Source organism: Sus scrofa, chromosome 15 (genome assembly GCF_054392235.1).
Source record: "Sus scrofa isolate SSC_HxYL_T2T_F1_AM1 chromosome 15, Sscrofa_HxYL_maternal_Yorkshire_Landrace_v2.0, whole genome shotgun sequence".
Classification (NCBI taxonomy): Eukaryota; Metazoa; Chordata; class Mammalia; order Artiodactyla; family Suidae; genus Sus; species Sus scrofa.
Window position 1 is genome coordinate 98,669,543 of NC_139397.1, and position 26,002 is coordinate 98,695,544.

At 36.9% G+C, this 26,002-nt stretch overlaps 1 protein-coding gene across 1 annotated transcript in view; it reads right to left on the reverse strand.

The window, feature by feature from the left end:
- The window catches only part of TTN (titin), a 274,604-nt gene that overhangs the window by 90,947 nt on the left and 157,655 nt on the right, over positions 1-26,002 (reverse strand). The window contains exons 203-238 of the mRNA XM_084999975.1: positions 24,456-24,536; positions 23,476-23,550; positions 22,745-22,837; positions 22,236-22,298; positions 21,825-21,914; positions 20,016-20,066; positions 19,021-19,422; positions 18,579-18,857; positions 18,047-18,322; positions 17,760-17,899; positions 17,066-17,192; positions 16,710-16,973; positions 15,981-16,247; positions 15,579-15,842; positions 15,351-15,490; positions 15,065-15,191; positions 14,685-14,951; positions 14,313-14,579; positions 13,351-13,617; positions 13,120-13,259; positions 12,570-12,696; positions 11,646-11,788; positions 8,082-8,205; positions 7,284-7,550; positions 5,320-5,417; positions 4,589-4,757; positions 4,228-4,494; positions 3,851-4,117; positions 3,480-3,758; positions 2,979-3,387; positions 2,751-2,875; positions 2,370-2,636; positions 1,331-1,600; positions 933-1,235; positions 535-837; positions 79-266 (exon numbers count right to left, since the gene is read on the reverse strand). Coding sequence (XP_084856101.1) covers positions 79-266; positions 535-837; positions 933-1,235; positions 1,331-1,600; positions 2,370-2,636; positions 2,751-2,875; positions 2,979-3,387; positions 3,480-3,758; positions 3,851-4,117; positions 4,228-4,494; positions 4,589-4,757; positions 5,320-5,417; positions 7,284-7,550; positions 8,082-8,205; positions 11,646-11,788; positions 12,570-12,696; positions 13,120-13,259; positions 13,351-13,617; positions 14,313-14,579; positions 14,685-14,951; positions 15,065-15,191; positions 15,351-15,490; positions 15,579-15,842; positions 15,981-16,247; positions 16,710-16,973; positions 17,066-17,192; positions 17,760-17,899; positions 18,047-18,322; positions 18,579-18,857; positions 19,021-19,422; positions 20,016-20,066; positions 21,825-21,914; positions 22,236-22,298; positions 22,745-22,837; positions 23,476-23,550; positions 24,456-24,536 — 7,286 coding nt within the window. The remainder of the gene's footprint in view (positions 1-78; positions 267-534; positions 838-932; positions 1,236-1,330; positions 1,601-2,369; positions 2,637-2,750; positions 2,876-2,978; positions 3,388-3,479; positions 3,759-3,850; positions 4,118-4,227; positions 4,495-4,588; positions 4,758-5,319; positions 5,418-7,283; positions 7,551-8,081; positions 8,206-11,645; positions 11,789-12,569; positions 12,697-13,119; positions 13,260-13,350; positions 13,618-14,312; positions 14,580-14,684; positions 14,952-15,064; positions 15,192-15,350; positions 15,491-15,578; positions 15,843-15,980; positions 16,248-16,709; positions 16,974-17,065; positions 17,193-17,759; positions 17,900-18,046; positions 18,323-18,578; positions 18,858-19,020; positions 19,423-20,015; positions 20,067-21,824; positions 21,915-22,235; positions 22,299-22,744; positions 22,838-23,475; positions 23,551-24,455; positions 24,537-26,002) is intronic.

Genomic DNA, 26,002 nt, shown 5'->3' on the forward strand with positions numbered 1-26,002 from the left:
ATTAATATTTGTAAAAAACATATACATTTAAGTCCATGATCATATACTGACTATTGTTTTTAGATACATGTGCCCTACCTTGTAAGTCAGTTCAGGGACAAGTTTCTTATTGCAACGAATCCAATTATCTTTTCCTTCTTCACATCGTTCAATTATATAGCCCAGTATTGGGCTTCCTCCATCTTTCAGGGGAGGTTCCCACGTGAGCTGAACTGATGACTGAGTCTGATCTGAGGAATTTAGGTTCACAGGAGGACTTGGTCTCTCTGCATTGGAAACAAGAGTTGGAGCATACCATTTAATTCAGTAACAACTTATTAAGACAATGTTGTAATCATTTCTATCCTCCCCATTTAAATGCCAGTTTACTGAATTCACTGGTTAAAAGTGGGCATAGTCTGGATTTTTACAATTTTGTTCAGATCTTTCTGATGTTCTTCCTTTTCATTAACTTATTTAATTTGATTTATTTTAATGGATAGGCTTCATTTCTAGATTTAATGGAGAATTATCCCCCTTTTTTGATGGGCTTACCAATTGGATCGGCAACTTTGACGAAGGGTGTGGCTGCACTTGGTTTTCCAACTCCAACTCGGTTTTGGGCCCTGACCCGGAAACTGTACTCCTGTCCTTCCACCACGTCAGTGACAGTTGCAGACAGGTCTTCAGCCCTTACTGTCATGGCAGTTTCCCACCTGATAGAGGTCTTGTCCCTTAATTCAATGACGTAGTTTGTGATCTCGGCACCTCCGTCATACTCTGGTGGTTCCCATGTGAGTGAGACACCAAATCTATTCACATCTGTGATCGCTACATTCAGAGGAGGCCCTGGAACATCTGGATTTCATCGCAGAAGAAAACATGGCCTTTAGGTTATCTCAGAGATAAAAGCAAAGATAAGCTAGGTTTCAATTTACTTTACAACTTCTTACCATATTTACTCCTTGCTTCTACAGGGTTGTCAGTTTCCACTGGTTCACCAGTGCCGACTCTGTTTCTTGCACTCACACGGAACAGGTACTCGACTCCTCCTTTTTGTAGTCCAGTGACAGTAAACTCACAGCTGTCTGCACGGTCAGTGGCCAGAACCCAAGTCTTTCTCTTGATGTCACGTCTTTCAACAACATAACCTATGATTTTGCTTCCACCATCAGTTAAGGGTTCTTCCCAAGCGAGGCTCACTTCACCGTCAAATGTTTCTGTCACTTCTAAGTTACGTACTGGCCCAGGAACATCTGAAAGTCACATATACATTTTTTTTTTTTTAAAGTGTGTTATCACGCTGTTGGTTGTGCTTTGCCAGTTAAGTGCAAGTGATTCAAGGCCTTACCAATAACTTGTAAATTGATGAATGCTTCTGCTTTCCCATGTTTGTTCTGAAGCACAATTTTATACCTTCCTTTGTCTCCTTTCTTGGCTTCTAAAATTCTGAAAGAAGTTTGTTCAGCTGTAGTATCAACCGTTTTTGAAGAGAGGGGTTCATTTTCTTTAAACCACTCAGCTTCTGCTTTTGGATAGGCATCATAGGGCACCACCATTGTCAGAGGCTGGCCAACATCAACCACAAGGTCTTGGTCAGCCGTCTTGATTTTAGGTGCAGCTAGAGAGAAAAAGAACATGTGAATGCTTTTGACTTATTTATTGTAGTCCAGTTATGCCACAGCTTTTTTGCTATGTATTTGTTAGCAAATATTGGTTATATAACCTTGGAAGTATTATCACAGTATCTTTACAGCAGAGAGCACTAGCTGACTTAGAGTCCTCACAGCTTATTTGGCAAATGATCAGACTCTGAAGAATACAGGATTAAAGATAATATGAAACCATATAAATTTCCATTTATTACCAATAATGGTAACAGAGGCCTAAATATAGTGCATAAAATATGTTTTTTTTTATATAAAGTAGGCATCTCATACTTAGTTCAAGATAAACCAGACAAACTTGTTCTTATGTACAAGAGATATATTAATGACTTTCAAAATGCCAGCCTATAAGGATAACTTGGAAGCTTGGGTCAGGATGAGAACAGACCTAAGAGGCCCCACAAGTATTTCGAAAGTAGAAAAAAATGGGGCTGGGTTTGCTGGAAAGACTCTCAGGGCAATAGGAATTAATTAACTCTAGGAATTAATGAACAGCTACCATGTGCCAGGAAGTGCTCTAGGTTTGGGGATATAAAGACCAATGCTATTGATTTTCTCTCACTCAGGACCCTTGGTGGTAAGAGGAATCAGAATAGTTAACATGTGGACAGGGCTTAACAGGAATAAAAGGCTTTCACAAGCATTATCTCATTAATTAACTGAAATGTGAAAGAGTGTCTGTGATACTGAAAGGCTATTTGAACATAAAAGAAGGGGGCATACCTGCCAGTTCAAGCTTGGCTCTGGCTTCTTTGTCTTTGGCAATAAATCTGTATTCACCCTGGTCTCGGGGCTTAATATCACAGATCTGTAGCCTGTGTATCTTTCCTTCACTCATCATCTGGTGTTTGTCACCCTGGACAATAACCATGTTATTTTTCAGCCACTGGACTTCCACCTTGTCTTTGTTGAGCTCAGCTAAAAAGACAACATCAGCACCAGGGGCTTCAAGGATATCTTGGGGAGGCCTGATGATCTCAACAGGGATTTCTGGAAAAAAAAACAAAAAAAAAAGTGGAATAAATACAGACATGTTTGTGTTACAATTTACAACTTTTAAAAGCTGGCACTAATATTAAAATCATCCTTTCCCTTAATTTGTACCTTCCACAAAGAGTCTAGCCCGAGACCTCCTGTCTTCTACTCCACAAGCATATTCACATTCATCATCCAGCCTGCAGTCTTTTATAATGAGTCTGTGTACACTGCCATCTTTTTCAAATTTGTATCTAAAAGAAGAGTTTGAATTATTTGTTAGTTTGCATAATGACCACAAATTGCCAAACGTGTGTGTATAGCTGCAGAAACAGAGATTGAGAAGCTGTCACGTACTTTTTGCCCTCTTTGATTTCTCTCCCGTTTCTGTACCACTTTACATTTGCTTTCTCTCTGGAGAGCTGGCAGGAGAAGACAGCATCGTCAAACTCAGTGACCGTCTGGTCTTCCAAGTGTTCCACAAATTCTGTAGGGGCTTCTATGATGAGAAGCTCAGCAACAGATTTATCTTGTCCAGCGGTGACAGTGTATTCACCCTCATCTGGGAAGCCACAGTCTTTAATGATTAGAGAGTGCTTATATTTATCAATTCTGTATAAAACACGGTTGTCAAAAGGCACCTCTTCTCCATTTTTGGTCCATTTGAGTCTTACGTTGAGACGGTTCACCTTGCACCAGAATGTGACAGATTTCTTCTCCATTGTTTCTATATCTTTAAGAGGCTCAACAATCCTAAGGTCTTCCTCTGTTGGAAAGGAGAAGAAGAACGTTGACTTTAATTGTCTTCATGGTAGAAATTGACCTTAAAAATCTCTAATGCCATATAAGGTGACTTACCTTCTACTATCAGATTGGCTGCACTCTTAACATTTTCACCTCTGTGATTGGTCAGAGACACACTGTAGTTGGCTTGATCATCCAGTCGTGCATCTCTAATTCTGAGGGTGTAGACCAGGTCTTTTTGGAGAATAATGTATTTTGAACTATCAAAGATGGCTTCTTCATTTCTGAACCATTTGGCTTTGGCACCTTCAGTATTGACCTCACAGTTAAAGACAACTTCTTGTTGTTCTTTCACTCGGGTATCCTTCAGAGGTACTATGATCCTCAGTTTTTCTGAAAACAGTCAACAAGATTTTATAGTATGAAGAAGGATCAAAGGGGTACATGCAAATACAAGACAATCCAAGAAGCACAAACAAACTTACCGATTACTGTCAAGTGGGCTGCTGCTCTGGCAGCCCCAACCATGACTACATAAGTGCCCATATCTTGTAATGTGGCATCTTTCACAACTAGGATCCTCTTCTTGCCATCAGCAATGATGTCATATTTATCTCCAGATTCAAGTGTCTTATCATCTCTCTTCCACTGGACTTCAAAGCTTTCCTTGGATATAGAGCAAACAAACTCTGCCTTTTCTCCTTCAAGTATTTCAAGGTTTTGAGGCTTTGAGATAAATTCAGCAGCAAGTTCTGGAAAGAAAAAGTTGCAAGATATTGAAAACTTAAGCATTTGTATCTTAAACATAACAGGTATGACTTTTTTTTTAACAATAAAATCATATTCATTGTAATTTTCATACCATGTACTTTGACTTTGCCATCTGTTCGAGAACTTGGGAGTCGGCAGTTGTAATTGCCAGCGTCTTCAAGGTGGGCATTCTGAATGACCAGGATTCTTTTTCGTCCTTCAGTAAGTATTTCGTATCTTCCTGTTTCAATGATTTCTTCATCCCCTTTATACCAAGTCACTTCTGCTCCAGGCTTGGAAACTTCACAAACCAATTTTATAGTGTCTGTTTCACTAACCTCAATGTTGGCAAGATTCTTTGTAAAGACAGCTTCTTCTTCTGCAAGAAGAATTTATAAAAAAAATTGAATTAAGCTGTAAATTATTTTTTTCCCCAATACATATACATCTGTAAAGAAAGACTTCAGTCTTACCCAGGACTGTCAGCATGCCAGAAGTTCTCGCTGTCCTTACTTCACAGGAATATTCTGCTTCATCATCCAGGAGACATTTGTTGATGACAAGAATGCGGACTGCTCCCTTAGAGATGATGTCATATTTTTTGCCCTTTTTAATTTCAGCACCATCTTTAAACCAGTGAACCTGTATTTGAGATAAACAAATACCTTTATCACTTTTCTTTCTCATAGATATCCTTAAGATAAACCATGATCTTAAGCTTTTCTAAAATCAGCCAATAAGATTTTTATATTATAAAGAACCAAAGTAGTAAATCCAGCAAAACCCAAAAAAGTAAGACCTTCTTCAGTTATTGTTAGGTGAGCAGCTGTGATACTATTATCAATTATTAAAAATAATGGGACCATATGAGTTTAGAGCTGTAGAGGGCTTGAGATCACCCAGACCACCTCCTTTGTTTTCCAGATAGTGTGAACTGGGACTCAAGTTGCCTTGCCAATGGTAGTTAAAGGCAACCAGGAATACTTAGTTGAGACTTATGAAATTGCTGATATTTGATTGCTTTTAACCTAAGGAAACAGCAATTTCATATGGCTCAAATTAATAATAATAAATTAATAATAATCGTTCATCTAAAAGTAAAGTGATGATTAGAGACAGGTTTGATTCACTTTTTTTTCTTTTTCATTTTGGCTAGACCAAAAGTAATCTGACAAAACAATTTAGCAACCATAGAATCACCAACCTTGGCATTTTCTCGGGAAATTTCACACTCAAATCGAGCCATTTCCTTTTCTTTAACTTGAAGATCGGTGAGTGGTCTTAAGAATTCCACATGAGGAGCTATAAGAGAAAGTCAGAATTCAAATTGAGGTTTCCAGAAATTCACTCTGACATTACTGAAGTGCGTATTAAGAACAAGTGTGCCTTAGAGTTCCCTTGTGGCGCAGTGGAAACGATCTGACTAGGAACCATGAGGTTGCAGGTTCGGTCCCTGGCCTCGCTCAGTGGGTTCAGGATCTAGCGTTGCTGTGGCTGTGGTGTAGGCTGGCAGCTGCAGCTCCGATTTGACCCCTCGCCTGGGAACCTCCATATGCTGCGGGTGCAGCCCTAAAAAGACACACACACACACAAAGAACAAGTTAGCCTTTCGCAGGCCTTTCCATCTTAGCAGGCTATAGCTGACTTTGATATCACTTGGAACTGCCACTCAGGTGTAATACTTTGCATTTTACATGTCTCTGTAGTTTTCATAAAATTTGGCATACTATATGTCCAACTAATTCTATCTATTGATCTGTTGATCTATCTATCCATCCATCATTGCCAGCTCAGTTCTTCTGAATGATAGCTGTAAGAAAAATCTTCATTGAAGCTTCTCCAGAGTTGAAAGTTGACGTTGTCAAAGGAAACACCCAATAGCAAAGAATCATTATCTTATTTAAGGCAGGCAGCATAATTTTTGAGAAATAAGAATTCAGTGATAGTGCATCTTGAAGAGCTATGATCAATCTGCAATTAAAAATCACATACATTCAGCTTTTTGAGTGTGGGTTAGCTTCAAAGTTGTTACATACAAGTCAGGCATAAAATCTATTAGTGCAACAAAGCAATTAAGTTTTGTTTTGGTTTTTCTTTTTAATCTCTGGTTTCATTTCTCCAGAATTAAGTTGTAGATGCATAGGATTAGAGAGCTGCCCGCATGCCCTTCCTTCTTTCAGGGCTCCTTGTGAGTGCTTCCCAAGATGACCCTTCTTGATCAGAGAGATTGTGGGATACAAGTGCTGGTTAATAGGCTTGAAGATATTCTCATTGTAGATGAGCCTTCTTGGAGTGGAGACAAAGTACATGACAAAGGGAAGATGGTGGCCCAGGAAGCTACTCTGTCATAAGCTAAAGCAGAGCAACCACGAAGTAGAAGAATAAAACAGTGCAAGATGCCTGGACATACAGTCACATCCACTATGAACTGATGACATGTGAGAAGCAACTAAGTCAAATGGCAAATACTGCACAAAAATAAAGATACACCCAAAAATGTTATTGCTGGACAAATGAAGGAATGAAAAAAAAACATGAGCTAGCATGTAGGATTTTGAACAAAGACATATTTTTCACCAGAGGAAGAAGTAAATGCTAAAAACCACTCGTGCTCTCTTCATTCATAGGACTTAAAGCATCCAGGCTTCGCTCCATCTTCTTTTCCATTCTTATTCTCAGAGGCAGCACTGTGTGCATGGGCTTTATCACATTACAGCAGACCTCTAGTATGCTCCTATTCAAGCTGAAATTTCACGCTCATTTTCTAGCGGTTTCTCACCTGAGAATTCATTTTCCTTCCAAGTGGAAATTGCTTTCATTTCCTGTCCTTTTTTTTTTTTTTTAATTATGACTCCCTTCTTTTTAAATTCAATTTGTCCTCATCTGCATCAGGATATTCCTGCAGTAGGCTTACCCCATGTGGACAAAGAGCACATCTGCTCACTACAGTGAGAAGCATAGCAAAAAGTGATCAGTCTGCCTTGCTCAGACCAGATATAGTAGAAGGACCTTTCTCTTTTTTTTAAACATATAAAGGACCATGTTATGTCAGTATCAATACTGTATGTTGTGAAGAAATGCAGTTAGGCCAAGAAGGGCGTGCAGAAAGTGGTTTTTTGGTTATCAAAGAGTTGCCAATGAAAAGTCCTGTGTAGGAAGAGTACTTACGCACGACGTTCAGGTTACAGGAAGTCTTAAAATCCTTAGCATCACAAGTGTATGTTTTAATATCTTCTGGGGTACAGCCATGTATGATAAGTTTTCTGACTCTGCCATCGGCAACAATTTCGTACTTCTTGCTTTTGAGAATTTCTGTTCCATTTTTGAACCATTTCACCTTAGCATTTTCTCGAGATACTTCACACTCCAATACTGCAGTGGCTTCCTCTTCGACCGTCTGGTCCTCAAGAGGCTTAGTGAATTCAACTGGGGGTTCTGAAAGAATCGTACTCAATTAGCCAAGGTAATTCGCCTTTCCTTCTCCCAAGAGTTTTAGCACCTCCTCAACTTTCCTCTTGGATCGCCAGGGCTTTTCTGTTTTTAAGGTTCATTTGTAAGTTTTGATTCCACTCAGATGTTTTCCTCTAATAATGATGTTTCATCATTATTTGTATATACAGAGGAAAAGTGTTTTTCAAGAATACAACACATCAAGAAAATAATAGCCAACTCTTGGTTAAGAAAGTGATAGATACCTAGTTTGATAATAATTCTCCCTATAGCTATTTGAGTGAAATTTAAAAAGGGGAAGGAGAAAGGAAGTAAAATCTATTGTAGCCAATTTTAGCTCTCTCTTTTTTTTAATAGTCTGTGAATTATTTTGTTAGGCCAAGAAGTAAAATTAGACTTTGTTATTTGTTGAATTTTAATGATCTGTGGTACTTATCATATACAGATAATTGATAGTTGGCATTATTTATGACCCTCTGCATTATACATGTTTTCAAAAATAAGCCATGTAATTACCTTTCACAAAGAGGTTGGCTTGCGTTTTGAAATCTTTTGCTACTAGTTGAATTTCTCCAGCATCTTCTAGCTTTACATCCCTCAGAGTAAGTGTATGAACTTTTCCTTCTGAGCGTGGGACAACCTAGTTTTTTTGGGAAGAAAAGTGCCGTTTAAGAATATATGAATGGTAACCAGACTTATCATGGTGCTCATTTTGAAATGTGTAGAATATAATCAAATGGATAAAAGAACTTCAGAACTAGTTAAAGCAGGAGGCCACTGTGATCTTAGAATATTGAGACAAATGCTGCCATTACTGTTAATTTCTGGGTGATAATTTTCTTGTTGTAAATGCACCCTTAAGTTGGTTTGAAGGGGTGTAGTTGGTAAGAAAATAACTTGTCAAAAAGAATACACAGTGTTGAGAGGGGCCATCATTAGGTCCCATATTTGTGGCTTGTGCAGTTGAAAATCAGGCCATAGACAGGGCCATCCTGACAATAAATTATAAGACAAATGGAGGTTCTAGTCACATTATCCAAAATTCTGTAAGACACTGTGCCCTGACTGATTTTGCACTGCTGCAGAGGCTACTTACAGTTCAGGATAATATAAGTGTTTTTTTGTTTGTTTGTTTTTGCTTTTTAACCAGTGGAACTGTTTATTATACTGGTATAAAAGAAAAGAGTCAGGAATAAAGTTTCATATAAAAAATTTTCCTTAATGAAGAGCTGGGCATGGTCATTCATATAACTGCATTAATAACTGGGAAAGGCCAGGAGTTCCCAATGTAGCACAGTAAAAACGAATCCGACTAGTACCCATGTGGATACGGGTTTGATCCTTGGCCTGGATCAGTGGGTCAGCGGTCTGGTATTGTCATATAGGTCGCAGACGCGGCTCAGATCCTGTGTGGCTGTGGTGTAGGCTGACAGCTGTAGCTCTGATTCAACCCCTGACCTGGCAACTTCCATATGCCACAGGTGCAGCCCTAATAAGCAAAAGAAAAACAAAAAACAAAACAAAACAGATGGTCACTAGGATAACGTTGTAGGAACACAGCTCCTTATCCAAGGACATAATGCTTGAATGGGGCACTTGTTTTTGTGATGACATTTCAATATAAATTTTGAATTTAAAATTCAGACTATGATTCTGAACTATTTTAAAAAGCACCTTAGGTTCTGATCCACCAACATATATATATCTTACCTATTAACACGTCATTTTATCAGTGAAATTCCTGAGGCTACTCTAGAATATTGTTACCAAGACTTAGAACACCGTGGTTCTCAGGAAACAGCTCATATACAGTATGTGTTGATTAGGTTAAAAAGGGGCAAAAAACAGCTACTTTATAAAAAGAAACAATAGTGTGAATACTGAAGATTTTTTGGTAGATTTTGTAAAGATACTGTTAGAGATTATCTTTTAAAAGATTGTTAACTTATAATGGAAGCATATTGCTATAATACAATGAGCACATGACTGTCACCAAGCTATTAAAGTCTAAATACACAATAATCAATGGCCATTTAAGACTTAGCAGTCCTTTCTTGGACTGATGGCCAAAGGGGAAAAAAAAATCTCATTTTTGATATTTTCTCTTTTGATTTCCTAGTCTAATAATGTGTTTTTGTTTGACTGGTATCATTTTTGGAGGCTAGACATTCATTCTGTAAAGTGAAGATGAAAGGCCTGAATTACATTGATAATAGCAAGTTTGTTCTGATAGATTTAATTTAAGCAAAAACTGCAAAATGTAATGAAATGACATTATTTCTTCACAGTTTATACTTAAGTTCTTTTTAAAAAAAGACATTTAAATAATATATAAACAAGTTCATAAAAGGCTGAAGTATTTTGAGTGGCTAAAGGATTAAAATTCCTATGCCAAGAGAGACACAAGAGGCCCTATAAAATTATAGTAAGGTGATCCTTTCTAATCTGAGACAAAAAAATTCTATAAGATTACATATATATGATTATAAAGTCTATAAGATTTATATATATAAATAATACGTACTTATATATATACAAGAGAAATATTGAGATTTTTAGGACTCTACCTTTCAATTTAAAATAATATAGTTTTTAGAACTAATATGACTGATCTTTTAATAAAAAGTTCTTAATTTGAGCAAAAGATACTTAGCAGTAAAAGAATGATACCATTTGTCCTTTAGCCTTGTTCTTTTATTCACATCATGAATTTATAGATCTAGAAAGAACTTTGAAAAGTCAACCAATTCTCTGCCTTTAGACATGAAAGCAATTAAACCTCACTTAACTGGGCAAATGAGTATTTTAAAAAAGGAAATTTGGAGATGGTGATGCCGCCATTACCCAGTTTAGTATTTAGAAGACCTCACAGTGAGGTCTTCCTCTTATTGAACATAGGACTGCTTTTTCTATCCTTAGTAACGAAGATCACTTGGTCACTATTGTCTGTATAACAGGCAAACTTTATCTCCCAGGGAGCTGTTAACCAAATTACCCCTTAATTACTTTGGTAGAAGTGGTAGAGTATTAGTGTTTTTGTTTGTTTGAGAATAGTTGTTCAAAGGTAGTTTCCTTTAATATTTTAATCACCTTTGTGGCTCTTTGCTGTTAAACTTCTAAAATTATATTCCCATTCATCTTAAAATTTTGGTTTGCTTGATGCTACAATATTTCTAAAATATTGAAAAAAAATTGACATTCAACAATATACCAATTGATGCTTTATTTCCAAACCATGTTGGACATGTTCTATGTATTCTTTTTCAAGAATTCAAAATTAATAGCGAATTATTAAGGTAATTTAGACATACATTATTTTAGGGGACAAAATATATAGCTCAATTTGGGTAAATTGTATTTTGGGTCTATCTAAATAATCACATCAGTTTTTTCTTATGGGTAAAATCTTGGGGGAACACTGGCAGCTGATTTCCTAAAATTTCTTAAAGTCTTTTTGTTCTGAATAAATATGAATAATCACAGAACCTTTCTTTCTTGCCAGCACCATCAGTTGCACTTTAAATAGTCCACTTGCATTCCAGAATTTGCACAGCTCGTAGCACTTGAGGATTAAAAATAGCTCTGGAGAAATGCTTGAAGAGCAGATCTGCCTAGAAGTTATCTCAACTACTTGATCAACTGCCTGAAATGGAATTCCATCCTCTCCTCTTAATCCCCTTATATGCAGAACATTAGACAGCATGGAGAGAATTAGCCACAAAACTTAGTCCATACTATTGTTACCCTGTCTCAAATCAGAAAGTCTTTTTGATCCTTCTTGTCTTCTGGTTGATGAAACAAATTATCATTGACAACTAATGAGTGTTTGTTTGCCTTTTCTTCAAAAAACTAAAATTAATCATACTTAGAATTTCAATTTCCAAGTCAATAAAAACAGGTTAAACCCAACACAAATGAGAAGAATCTACAACTTCAGCAGAAATCAGGCTTGAGTAGGGAGGAGAATGGGAAAGGGAGATGAGGGGATATAAGGAAGCAAAGAACAAGGAACACACACATGAAGATGGAAGAATTAAGGTGAAAAGGGAAGAGCAGGGCAACCACACAACTGCTTCTTACCTTATCGCTGGGCTCTAGTTTCTTCCCTCTGAGATACCATTCCACTGGGATATCCTCATAAGAGAGCTCGCAGTCAAAGGTGGCCGTTTCCCCTGCAGTCACCGTGACATCCTTCAGAGGCCTCAGAATACCAATGACCCGTGCTTTGCGAGAGGAAGGAAATAGCTTTGGATGACTCATTTTGTAATTCCAAAAGTATAAAAACAGATTTAGTTACTCATCTTCATGGTCGCTTTCTTCAAGGAGGAAAGAGCCACAGGACTGCCCACTGTTCTAATGTTCACGTGAACATGGGCCCTTGGTGCCGAGAAGGGGACAGCTGATGGCCAGAGAGTGCCTATCTGTAGGGGCCCTGTCGTTCTGATATACAAGGTCAGTGAGAAATTTGTGCTGCATCTGTTTCTCTGCCAGGCATCAAGTTCCACTTGCTACATAAGGTATGTGGCTCCAAAATAACTACAACTCTGATTGGGAGAGGACAAGGGGCCCCTCAATCCCATAGCCTGTCCAGTCCATAAACACTTCTGCACCTTCCAAAAATGTTAGCCTACTGCTCCCTGCCTCCCTTCTTGAGTCTGAAATGCTCACACAGCAAAAGTTTTCATTATGGTACTCTAGTTGTACAGCCACTTGAAGGATGTGGTCTTTCAGGGTTCTGAGTTAGAGTCTTATTTTCTGAATATCTGCCTTGAATGAGAGAATTACAAAGTTGGAGATTATGACTTAATTTTCTTTTGTTCAAATAGCAGGGTCAATGAAATTCCCAAAACTTGAGACTTTGAACCATGTATGTATGAGGATGTCAAAGAAATAAATACAAGAGAGTAAGTTACTGTATTTTAATTAATTTCTAATTAATTTAACTCACATTCATTTGCTACAAAAGCATACAGTTTATTTTCAGCAAAAAGACAGAAAACTTACGTTTTACTCGGAGGTGGGCACTAGATTTAACATTGGCGGCTTGGAAATCCACCCCACCGGTCTGGTCCAGGCGGCAGTTGTGCAAAATAAGGAAGTGCATTTTGCCTTCTTCCTTGATCTCACACTCCTGTTCCAAAAAAAGATAAAAGGTTTCATAGGAAGTCATCTTCTTTGCTATTTTTTCTGAGGACATAATATCTTAGTTAAAGGAATGGGGCACATAACTGGTAAGGAGACAATATCATTTTGAGTTTTGTGAAAGCTAATAACACTATTCATGAAAGCAATGTTTCTTTTAGCTGTTATCATTCTGAATCAAATAGCAGCTTCACAGAATATCTACAACCTTATACCTCTATGCTCAATCAAAAATCATGCAGGTGTGCCTGTCTGAGCCCATTCATAGACCCTGATCTGTCTTTTTGGCTTGAGGAATAATAAAGAACCTGATACCATGTTTGAAATGCTTGCATGCACTCTGAGTTTTCTCCTGTCCTTTCCTATTTCACACAGCTCCTGTGGGTGTTGACAAGTTCAGGAAGAGACTTACAGGTGTTTGGAGCAGTGCTTCTCCCTTGAGTTTCCAGTTGGCATGGATATCTTCTTCTGAGATTTCAGTTTCAAAGCGGGCCGTCTCAGTCTCTATCACCTCCACACTGTACAGGGGCCGCACCAGTTTAATTTCCCGATCTAGAAAAGCACAGGGTCAGCGTGTGTCATTAGCCTTTGGCAGAGATAACTCCAACCACTTCAAGAGTGAAACTCATGGCAATTTCCTTACCCTCAATGTCAAGCTTTCCTGAGGTCTTATCTGTTCCACAGTCACAGGTGTACTGTCCAATATCTGATTTCAAGGCTTTCTTTAGGATTAGCATGCGCTTCTTGCCATCTGCCTTAATAACAGCATTTTTAGATGGCTTTATTTCCTCCCCATCCTTAAACCATTTCACTGGTGCATCTGCTTTGCTAATCTCACACTGTAGAATCACTTCGTCTTTCTCTACACCGGTGTAATCTTGAAGCTTTCCGGTAAAGTATGGATCTCCCTCTGCAAGAAAAGTACAAGTGAAAAAGTTTTGTTAACCACCTAGGGCATCAATTCCTGGGATTTATATCCATCTATATTATTTGAAGTATTCTATTAACAGTAGTTCAAAAGACATGATGACATTTAGCTTCAAACATAACTGTGTTTTCATTATTCGGTTAAATTTTTAATTTCTTCACAACTGTATTATGCCTAGTTTACCTCCTGTAAGCTTTCAGATTCACATTATTAGTCTTTCTTCTATTAATTGTTTGCCTTTAATAGATTCTATATATATTAGACATTATATATAATCTGCTTGATATTAAGGGCCCAGACAAAACAGGGAACTTTATTAATGTAAGTTCTGTGTTTCTCAGGGACTTTAAGAACATTTTTCTGAAATAATTTTGATAAAGTGAGGCAAGAGGAAGTATTTACATTCCTGTTTTAAACATGACAGGGCTCAATAATTAACTGAGTTTCAATTCTGATTTGAACTGGCTATGTTGTGAGCCCAAGTCTTTATTACTTTAAAAGCCTCATATTTCTAGGTAAAAATATTTTAGAAATAAGCCTGATCACATATGTGATAGTTTCCTATGGACAGGGGTTGCTTTCTGCAATATAACACTTGAAAGAATTTTATGTAGTAGCTACTCGACAAATTGCTGAATTGAATGCAATAAAATTAAATTTAAAACCAAAGCACCTACCAAGCACAGTGAGTTTAGCTTCTGAACTTAATCCCATAGCTTCTACTTTAATCTGAGAGGTATCGTCAATAGAGAGGTCTCTGAATGTGATGGAATGAATTTTCCCTTCATCGTCCATTGAGACCAACTTGCTGGTGTGCAGGCGCTGGTCGTTCTTGAACCAGCGAACACGAATATTGTCATGGGACAGCTCCACAGTAAACACTGCACTTTCCCTCTCTTTGGCTGTTACATCCTTGAGGGGGGTGAGGAATTTGAGTCGGATTCCTATCAAGAAAAAAGAAAACTTATTAATTTCAGCCCTTAAAGGAAGATATATAAAAGCAAAAAAAAAAATCATTTAAAGATGGCCCATTTGATAAAAATATTTACCTTCAATGATCAGCTTGCCACTTGTGTGCTTATCTTCAGCTTCAAATATGTATTTTGCTTCATCTTCAAAAGCAGCGGATTTAATCACCATGGAATGCCTAGTGCCATCCTTTATAAGCTCAATTTTGTCATCACCTGCAATTTCCTGAGTTCCTTTCAGCCAACGGTATGTTTTGGGCTCCCTGGATACTTCACACTCAAACTTAGCCTCATCTTTCTCAAAGACTTTAACATCACTGAGAGGTGTGATGAAGATAAGTGGCAATTCTGAAAAAAAGAGGAGGGCGTGGATGAAGTCCATTCAATAGTGAAGCTTTCTGGGTCTCATAAGGAAGACTTGCAAAGAAAATACAAAAGCATGGCTGGCAGGCAGAGCGTACCTTTCACTTTCAGGTTGGCTGCAGATTTAGCATTGGCAGCTTGGAAGGAGACCTCCCCTGTCATATCCAGCTGGCAGTTATAAAGGACCAGAATATGCTTCTTCCCATCTTCAATGATTTCACATTCCTGTTTGGAGTGGAGTTGGAAGGAAAGAGAAAGAGGAACATCATTTTCATAACTGGTCATTTCTACAAATAATCAAGAGATTTCATACCAGAAATGCATCACCAATAACCAAAAAGCTCCCTCCCCCCTTCCCCGGGTGATCAGATCATCTTGACTTACAGGGGAAGCAGTTAAAGGCTCTCCCTTTAACTTCCACTGGCCGTGCACATCTGGTTCAGAAAGTTCGATTTCAAAGCGAGCTGTTTCACCCACGAACACTTCTACTCCATGCAGAGGTTTTTCCACTTTTATTAGTCGAGCTGAAATTATACAGAGTTGTGTTAGAATGACTGAACAAATAAACCACAGGTTCAGATAGGGTAAATTTATAAATCTGGAATGACTCACCCTCAACAGTGACATTTGCTTTTGTCTTATCTGTGCCACAGTCACACATGTATTCGCCTTTGTCTTTAAGTTCTGCCTTTTTGATTTTCAAGGTGCGGCGCAGCCCATCTGTCTTGATAGAGTATTTGGTTGAAGGTACAATCTCTTCACCATCTTTGAACCATTTCACTGGCACGTCTTTGCTCACTTCACACTTCAGAATAATCTCATCCTTCTCTACTCCAGTCTTGTCATGTAACTTCACAGTGAAGTAGGGATCGGCCTCTGTAAAAGGCATTCGGGGGACAATTAGAAGAACATGCAAATGAAAGGGGATTAAAGAGCTATAGCTTGTACAACATTTAACTGTCACCCACTCCCACCATGCACACTGGCACTCTGCTTAGAGTTGGTCACATTTACCTAAGACCTTCAGATTTGCTGTGGAGCTGAGGTCCTTAACCTGAGCTTTGATCTGGGATATATCATCCAGCGTCACCTCTCTCATTTCCAACTTGTGAGTTTTGCCCTCCGAGGAGATGAGCACAGTTCTGCTGTTATGGAGTTTGACATCATTTTTGAACCAGACGACATGCATTTTTTCATGAGAAAGTTCACAGACAAAAGTTGCTGTTTCACCTTCTTTTACTGTTTGATCTTCAAGAGGTGACATGAATTTCAGTCTTATACCTGCAATGCAAGGTAATGTGCTCAGAAACGCAATTTACCTTTAGAAATACCCCACTCTAATCTGCCTAGTAAAAAGGATCTGGGAGTTCCCTGGTGGCTCAGTGGGTTAAGGATCTGGTGTTGTCATTGCCCTGGCTTGGGTAGCTGCTGTGGTGTGGGTTTGATCCCTGGCCTGGGATCTTCTGCATGGTGCAGGCACGGCCAAAAGAAAGAAAGAAAGAGAGAAAGAAAACCATAAAAAAGAAAAGAATCTGTTTCCACATGGCATTCATTTAGTCATCCTTTCAAATGGAGCTATCCTCCATTAAAAAAAGTAAGAGACTTGTTTTGATGGCAATGTGAAAATAACGTCATGGGGCCGATGGTCATTTATAGCTATTAGAACTTGCTGTTATATCTTTAAAGCCAGATATTCATGTCTCCAACTATGGGATGCTCGAATCAGATCTCACCAGCTCTTACCTGTAACAAATAATCTTGCTGATGTCTTCTTGCCCTCCACTTCAGCAGTATAGACCCCTTCATCATCAAACTGAGAATTATTGATGACAAGAATGTGTTTCTTTCCATCAGCAATGATATCAAACTTGTCAGATGCCTTGATTATATCTGGTCCTTTAGACCATATAACATTGGCCTCTCGAGTGAGGACGCATTCAAATCGAGCCTGTCGCTTTTCTGGGACCGTGACATCCTTCAGGGGCACGGCAAAGTCAAGTTCGATTTCTGAAAATCAAACATCAAGAATGAGGTTTTTCAGAATTCAGGGGGATGCAAGATGAAGTGGAGCCCACTGCATAAGTTCTAAAGGTTCATACCTTTTACTGTCAGAATGGCAGTCGTAACTGCATTAAGTGCCTGGTAAAGAACTTCACCAGCTTGGTCAAGTTTGACTTTGTGCAAAGTCAAGAAGCGTTTTCCACCATCTGCCTTAATTTCACAAGTCTGAAAAATGATAGTAGTAAACATTTGAATGAGACAATGTTTCAAATACAGATTTCTATATAGAGTCATAAAAATACTACTACTAATAAAAATTATTGAAAAAATTATATGAAAGATTGTCTGAGCTTTCCACAAATAGTACATCAAATTTCTTCTCCTCAGAGTTCCCGTAGTGGCGCAGTGGTTAACGAATCTGACTAGGAACCATGGGGTTGCGGGTTCGGTCCCTGCCCTTGCTCAGTGGGTTAACGATCCGGCATTCCTGTGACCTGTGGTGTAGGTTGCAGACGTGGCTCGGATCCCGCGTTGCTGTGGCTCTGGCATAGGCCGGTGGCTACAGCTCCGATTTGACCCCTAGGCTGGGAACCTCCATATGCCGCAGGAGCGGCCTAAGAAATAGCAAAAAGACAAAAAAAAAAAAAAAAAAAAAAAAAAAATTCTTCTCCTCTTTGAATTTGAGAAGCCAGCAGTAACTCCATCATTATTGAACCAAATCTGAATGTCAAACCTCATTATAGAATGTAGTTGTTTTATATGACTAACACCTTAAAATAAGAAATTACTCACAGGCGAGGGTCTAAGAAGTTCTCCCTTCAGTTTCCATTGTCCGGGAACGTCTGCCTCTGAGATTTCTGCATCAAAGCTTGCACTTTCTTTCTCATAAATGGTAACATCCTCTATTGGTTTAAGCAATTCAACTTCACGGTCTATATTGGTAAAAGTTGAAATACCATAAAGTGTTAGACAGTCTAACAATGCTCTGTGTGTGTGTGTGTGTGTGTGTGTGTGTGTATTATTTTGCCTTAGGCAGACACAAAACTTATCTTTTAGAATAAAAGGTAAGATTTTTATACCTCCAAGTGTCAGCTTTGCAGGGTATCTTTTCCCTTCAATTTCCACTGCATATTCATCAATATCTTCTGGCACTGCATTCTTAATTTTGAGGTAGAGATGATTTCCATCTTTCAGTATCTCGGTCTTATCAGTTGGTTCCAAGGGGATTTCATCATATCCTTTGAACCACTTTATGTTTGGAGTATCCTTTGCTAAAATACAGGTGAAAACAGCTGTCCCCTTGGGTTTCACATGCTGATCTCGTATGGGTTTCACCAGCCAATCCCGAATGACTTCTGCATGAAAAATGAGGTCAGAAAAAACAATTATGATCTGAACAAGTAATATAAATAACTTGCTTTGTAAATTTCAAAAAATAGAAAAAAATTCTCAAAACCGGACATAATTATTCTGCTATGATATACTGACATTCTCCCCTCTTAAATAAAGTATAAGACTGTTGATATCCTGACACTAGCAAATAAAATTCTCTCTTCTTTTTTCTTAGTGTAATAATAAGTAGAACAAATTTTTTCCCAGTGGATTACTAACCTACTACTTTCACGCAGGATGAGCACTCCAGGTTGTTGGCATTTTCCACAGTAACTGTGTAGGTCCCAGCATCAGAGTCGTCTGCATCGTTGATGGTTAAGGCCCGCATCAAGCCAATGACGCCAGGCACAATCTTGCCAGGTTTCTCCACCACAATCTTCCCATCCTTTCTCCAGACCACATCACGCTCTTTGTTTAACTCACAGCTCAAGTACAATGGCTGTCCTTTGACCACCGTGACTTCCTCTTCAAGTGTTTTTACAAAACGCACAGGAAGTTCTGTGGAGAATTTCAGTATTAAGAATCTGCAGAGACTTTTCAATGTTTTCAGTGAAATAAAACTTGGAAGTAAGAGATTTTGTCTAAAGGACAATAAGAGTTGCTACTGAGGTTTACTGTGTTAAGGTTTAATGTGGACCTGATTCAGAAGACTGGAGATTACCTTCAACAATAAGTTTAGCTGTGGAGGTCTTTTCCTTATTTCCCAGACGTAGGACACAGGTGTATTCGCCCGCATCAGAAAGCTGAACATCAATGATATGCAGCTTTCTGTCTTTACCATCAGCGATGAATCTGTGCTTTGGACTCTCACGGATATTGCTACCATCCTTCATCCAGCTTGTAATTGCAGTGGAGGGGGAGACCAAGCACTCAAAGATTGCAGAAGAGCCAACCGACTCTGCTTCCGTCAGGACAATGTCTTGGATTTCTTTCACGAACTTCAGTGGCACAGCCTTTAGCTGGTAGGTGAACGGGGCTTCATCAGGCGGTTTCTCTCCACCACTTCCAGGTCTTAACTTTTTCCTTTCAGCCTCTATTGGTGAAGGAGTCTTTTTGGCTACACCTAATACAAGATACAATTAAACATTGCATTGGCATTTCTCTAAGGGCCAGAAAGTGCATATGTGGCTGCCTGCTGCTAAAACCAGTGGTAGAGCAACTAGGAGATAAGAAAAGAAAATTAAAAGACTAGGCAAATGAAAGGTCAACTGAATTTCCTTTCTTTCAGACAGGAAAATAAGATGGTCTAAGGAATCCATGAATAATGAATGCTCTTCATTTTCTCAAGTTTTAAAGCCAAATATATAATGTCCAGATTAACATCTAATTATTTTGTCATGTATATACATCAAGTATATGAAGAACAAAAATAGAAACTTCTGTGGTTCATCATGCTAAAGTATATGTTTTATACACACACACACACACACGCACACACGCACACACACACACATATATATATTACCCACTTGAATAATATTAGAGGTGTATTAGTTGCGATATCAGAAGACATACTAGTTTTAGCAGACTCAATTAGGAATATAAAGATTGTTGGAAATTTTGAATCCCCCCCGCCCTTGTATATAAAGTTTCCCTTAAATATAATGGTTCCCAGAGTGAAAGATTACAGTTCAAGTACAGGGAGATAAATCTTACCTTTGATGGGACCTTTTGGCTTGGCAGCCTCCTCTTTAGGTGCTTTGGCTTCTGCAATAAAAAGGAAACTTGGCATTTAAACAATTTTCAGACGTATTTCATGCTTAGTAGTAAAGCATACATGGGTGAGCCAGTCTTTATTATAAATATTAATGTATACATAAAAATTGGATTTATTTATACGGCTCCTAGGGAGAATATTTTGATATTTCCAAGAAGGCATATTCTGAGAATGATGTGACCAAGCTAAACTGCTAGTATATTTAGACTAAGAAATTTTTTTCAGCAAGTGTCTTTATTCTTCTCCCATTTCTGGAAGGCTTACTCCTGTCTTGTGAGTGACATGTAGTTTCTGTTTATGTATGTGCTGGTGACAGGAACCAAGGAAATACATTTTTGTCAACAAGCAATCAATGTAGGCAAAAGGGAAATGACCCACAAGTTACCAAGAGCCTTTCTTTATGAAGCTGGGCAGACAAATCCAGAGAAATAGAAGCAGTGTACATGCTACAAATAAATGTATGCACTCCTTTGAAGATTTCCCTTAATTAGCAGAACCAAGATAGTTCCTACACTTAAAGAGATTAGTTCCATCAACATAGGGGCAGGATAACTGTAGAACCAATTTTGTATGTCAGGCTCTGGGCACCTGAGAAAAGCTGTATTTTTACCCATACTCAATTAGCTCACTGGTGGTTATTGTCTTTTTGTGAACTAATAAAAGGTATCACATTGAAATCATAAAAGGTTAAAAGTAAGAATAATGCCCAAATCATAAATGTCAGTGACAAAATTTATATAAATATTAAAATATTAAATAAAATATTAAAATTAAACTACAAAAGAACATAATATATTATCTTATGTCATTAAACACAATAAAAACCCAAATATTTCTATAGAAATTTGTCCCAAACACTGTGCTAAGTGTTTTGCATATATTTAATCATTATAACAATCCTAGTAGACAGATATTAATTATTATTTTGATTCTATAATCTAGGAAATTAAAATTTAAAGAGATGAAGGAAGTAGCCAGAGCTCAAATAGTTGGGATGTATAATTATCAGTGATCAATACACATCAAATCATTTTTGGTTTTAAGATTATTACCTAGTGATGAGCTACTAATAGTTTATGTACAACTAATAAGAAATTTTGTACGTGCGGTAGCTATGTCACTTAGTACATTTAAAAAATTATTATTGATCTATATAATAGTTCTTATGTAGATAATAGTCTTACATAGATTAGATTTAAAGAACTATGCAGACCTCTTTCTTTTTATTGTGGTAAAATATACATAGCATAAAATTCACTATTTAACCACTTTCAGGTGTATAATTCAGTTTCATCTAAGCACATTCACAATATTATGCAACCATCAATACTATCCATTTCTCGAACTTTTTCATTATCCCAAGTGCAATCTTTTTAAAAAACAAGAAATGATTCTTACAGGGCGCATGGGAAATTTGAATCTCCATGGGGTTCCTGTATGTATACCCTTAGGGGTATCTGTTTATTAGTTTTCATCAGGGTTGAACGTATTCATTACTTAATCTCAAAGGCATATAAAGAAGTGGTGTTTTGTAGGAATGTACATTCCAATCAAAATAAAATGTGCACTTGTGGGTGAGAGATTAGGTTGGTAAAGGATATCAGATGAAGAAAATGTAACCAAGAGTTTCTGAACTCCCACAATTGAAATGATGCCTATGTTTCAACAAAAAGAGGGCTTGAGTTTTAGTGAAGTTTTTATTAAGCTACCAAAACAAATAAACAAAAAGAAAACTACAGAATAAATACCTGCTTTCTTTCCAACTACTGGCACCGTCACTGGGGCAGCGATGGGGGCTGGTGGGGGCTCCACAGGAGGTGGTTTGATTACTTTAACTTCTGTAGAAAGATGTCCTTGCATTAATATAGCCATTTGTCATTTCCCAAAACCTTATTTGAGGGCTTTGTCTTCTGACATAACTTTAAAATCTCCTAATAACCAGTTTTATCGAGAACAATGTATTCTAACTACAATAAAATCTATATACAATAGTCTATTTGAATATATTTAACATTATTAAAATACAACAGTATATAATATATTGCAACATTAGAAATCTGATGCATGTGGACTTTTACTCTGTTTTTCATATTAACTATATATGATTTGTATGAAACATGAAGGAATATGCTGTTGATACTGAGGATAAGCTTGCCTACCTGGTTCAGGCTTTGGTTTTGGTTCAGGTCCAGGGAGAGGTATTGCTGGCTTAATTTCAGGCACTAAAACAATGCACAGCAATAAGTAGGTGATCACAGTGTTTTTGAAGTTTTTCACAATGTCAAAAAAAAAAAAAGGGGGCAGATTTAACATATCTTAGAAGATATTAGAATTTATACACATATAGTCACCAAATCAAATATTTGATCCAAGTTTATTTTGCATTTTAAACAAAATACTTGGAAAACACAGTAAGGTAATTTTACTGTATTTATCTTATTGCCCTTAAATACAGTTTTCTTGGTGTTTAAAACTTAGTGATTCATTTAACAAATGGTAGGCCTGAGGCAATTGCACATGAGAGTTAAATGGTAAAGAAAATTAAGGTGGATGAGATGAGCAGATCAAGGTATGTGTCCAAATCTTAATGTCAGTCTAATGATATTTTAGGTGACACATATTTGCTCTTTCAGAGACAACTAAGTAATAAAGTGCCAGGAAGGTGTACCTTTTGTTGGTTCAGGAACTTTCCTTTCCCTTTTGGGAACAGCAGCTGGAGGTGCTTCAACCTCTTCAACAGCTTTTGGAGGTGGTTCTGGCACTTTAAGATAATAAGATTATTTTCTATGTTATTTTAGAATTTCAAATCCTTAGAAATCAACAGTAATAATAAGATCAAACCCTTTTTCAAAAGCTCTGTTGATGGCTTAAACAAAACCCTTATATTCTATCAATTAACTTCCATTTTCTCTTCTTGACTCTGCTTCAGTTTATTTTTCTTTCTCTTATTTCACCCACTTGCCTCCCAACCCCATCAGCTCTCCCTTTCTAAATCACTTCTGAAATAGTTCCAAATACACTCTTTGGGAATAGGCTAATGGTAAAAATTAGCCCACTTAAAAGCCCCCAAATTTTACGAAACATTTCTGACACCCTCCCATGAAGTTATTTTGTAGCCGACTTCGTTATTTCACAACCATTCTTACTGGAAAACTTAGGTGGCATAATAATAATAGTAATAATGATGATGATGAAATGCAGGGAAATGCATGAATGGATTTGAGAACTACTATGAAGATATTTAAACAGAAAGCAGACAATGGAAAACATAGACTATGTCACAGATGAAATATGAAGCTACATTTACATTTAACTCCATTTATGTTTACAAGATAAACCTTTTGTTAACTGTCCATTTCATCAAAAGATAATTTCACAAATTGTTACTGAGATTCCTACCTGCAGGTTTTTTAATTTTTTCTAGTTTTTTAGGTTCTACTTTAGGTTCTTCTTCTTCAGGTCTCTTTCTTAGAACTTAAAAGACAAAAAGGTTTATATGTAAACCAAGACAAACTAATGAAGATGTTGAATAAGCTTGACAAATGCAAATAATGTACAAAGCAAGGAAAATGAAAAGCATGCAACCTAGTGCACTGGAAACTGACATTTACACTAAAAATGCTTTTTTAAAAAAGATAAAAAGGTTGTTTACGTTAATTCGAATAGTACTCAGTTACTTTATATCTGTGTAGATAGACTGTTCAGAGACAAATCTGTGGCAGAAGTGATCCAGACACAAAATGAATAATTTGAGTAGCAGCAATTCAATGTTATGATTTAATGAGAAGTATTTAAATAAGTATAAAGTTTACTTAGGTGGAGCTAGCCAAAGAAATGTAGCCTAGAAATAAGAATTAAATGTGAAGAAAATGTTAAGACTTGATTCTTCATTTGAATATCTTGCTTTTAATTTTTTAATATTTTATTAGTAGAAAGAAATGTTCAGTTTTTAGAAAATGTTATTTATTAGTTAGTTGTGGTGATCCTGTGTCACACTTTAAAACTTAATGGTGAGTTTAGACTTATATAGTTTGGCTCAATTTAGAGTATTTAATAGGTTTAGTGTTTTTTAACTACATAATTTGATTATGAAAATGGCAGTTATGGCCATTGTTATTAGTTTAGAATGTTATCAATTTAGTCATGTCTATTAATGTTATAAAGATACCGCGAATGCTTACAAAATTTCCACTTTCATTTTAAAAAGATATGGAAATGTGATCACATTCTTGATTTTCAATGCAATACAAATGAATTTGATAAGTTAGGAATCTAATTAAAAGAAAACCAAATGATGGAAACATTTTGTAAGCTTTCAAGTCTTTTTTTTTTTCTTTTTGTATATTTGAAGGTGATGTAATAGTTAAAAAATACTATACCGCTTTTGAGAACAACTTCTTCCTTTGGTTCGGGTTTAGGTTCAGGAAGTAATTTGCGAACTTTCTTTTCACCTCCCGGCACTTAAAAGAATATGATTTTAAATTTTGAACTGAATTCACATAAAAAAGTAAATTTCAACAAGAAAACTACCTCTTTTTAAAACTAGTTAACTATAATGCATGAAGTAATAGTTTTTGTTCCATATGAATATCAATTTTAAAGCAAATAATACATTTCAAATTATGTCCTCTGCAAACATCCATATAACCTTGTCATGAAATTCAGTTGCATTAACTGCAGGCAAATATATTCATTCGTCTTGAGTGTAGAAGATGTTATTCTATATTGACTTTATGAATCTTTGATCGAATACAGGGTTCTGGACAACGTCTTTGCCCCAATCTGCAATTGCAGACTGTCCAAATCTACCCTAGTATCTGACTGTTAATTACAGTAGGTGTCAGTGATGTCACTCAGTCTTTTCTACTGATGAGATAAGAAAGTCAAAGGATCTGGATTATGAACTTGATTTTGGGAAAGGGTGTATCTCATTTTCTTGAGAAGCATCCTTTCTTAATGTCCCCAAGTTTTGAAATAATACTAACCTACAACTATAGAACCATAGAATTTGAAAGCTGGTATTGGAGATTATTTTTAATGAATAAGAACATGTTCTTGAATTTAGACTAAAAGGGACCCAGGGAATTCCAAATAAATTCTCTCATGCACCTTCAGTGACTACTGGGCATGGCAGATGATGTTTTCCTATGGAGCAGCCTCCTATTATACTATAGCTCTCATAGATTTAAGTGGGGAAAAAAAGAAACAGCCCCTGAATACTAAACCACTTTACCTCTCTACTGATGTCAATTAATATCTAATTTAAGGAACTATTTATTTGTATCATGTAACATTATATTTGTTCACGCATATACAAACTAAATTCTTAGTTCTATAAAATTTTCTATTCGATACTTTAAACACAACATTGCAATTCAGGAATAGTTCTGTTTTCTGTGATAAAGATAACCATGCCTAACCCTTACTTCAGATTGTAAACATACAGAAGGCAAGCATGTAAATATTTCATTTTAAACAATGATTTTTACTATTAAGTAAAATTTCACAGTTAAGCATTAATTTTATTAATCCATGATAAAGTGTGCTGATCTTTAATACTATTTTAGAGTTACCAATATTCATTTTTTTTTTTTTGGCCATGCCTGCAGTATGAAAAAGTTCCCAGGCCTGGGATCAAACCCACACCACAGCAGTGACCCAAGCCACAGCAGTGACAACACCAGATCCTTAACCTGCTGGGCTACTAGGGAACTCCCGAGTTACCAATATTCTTAATGTAAACTATTTTCATTGATCAAACTGGAGAGACACCTATGCATTTAATTAACATAGGTTGGGATGCCATAATATACATTACTTATCTAATGGATATAGTAAAAATATAACTTTGCATTTTTTTTCCATATTCTTATTTTATTTTTAAGATCTTACTGACATTTGAGGCTCAGGTGCAGAACACAGCATT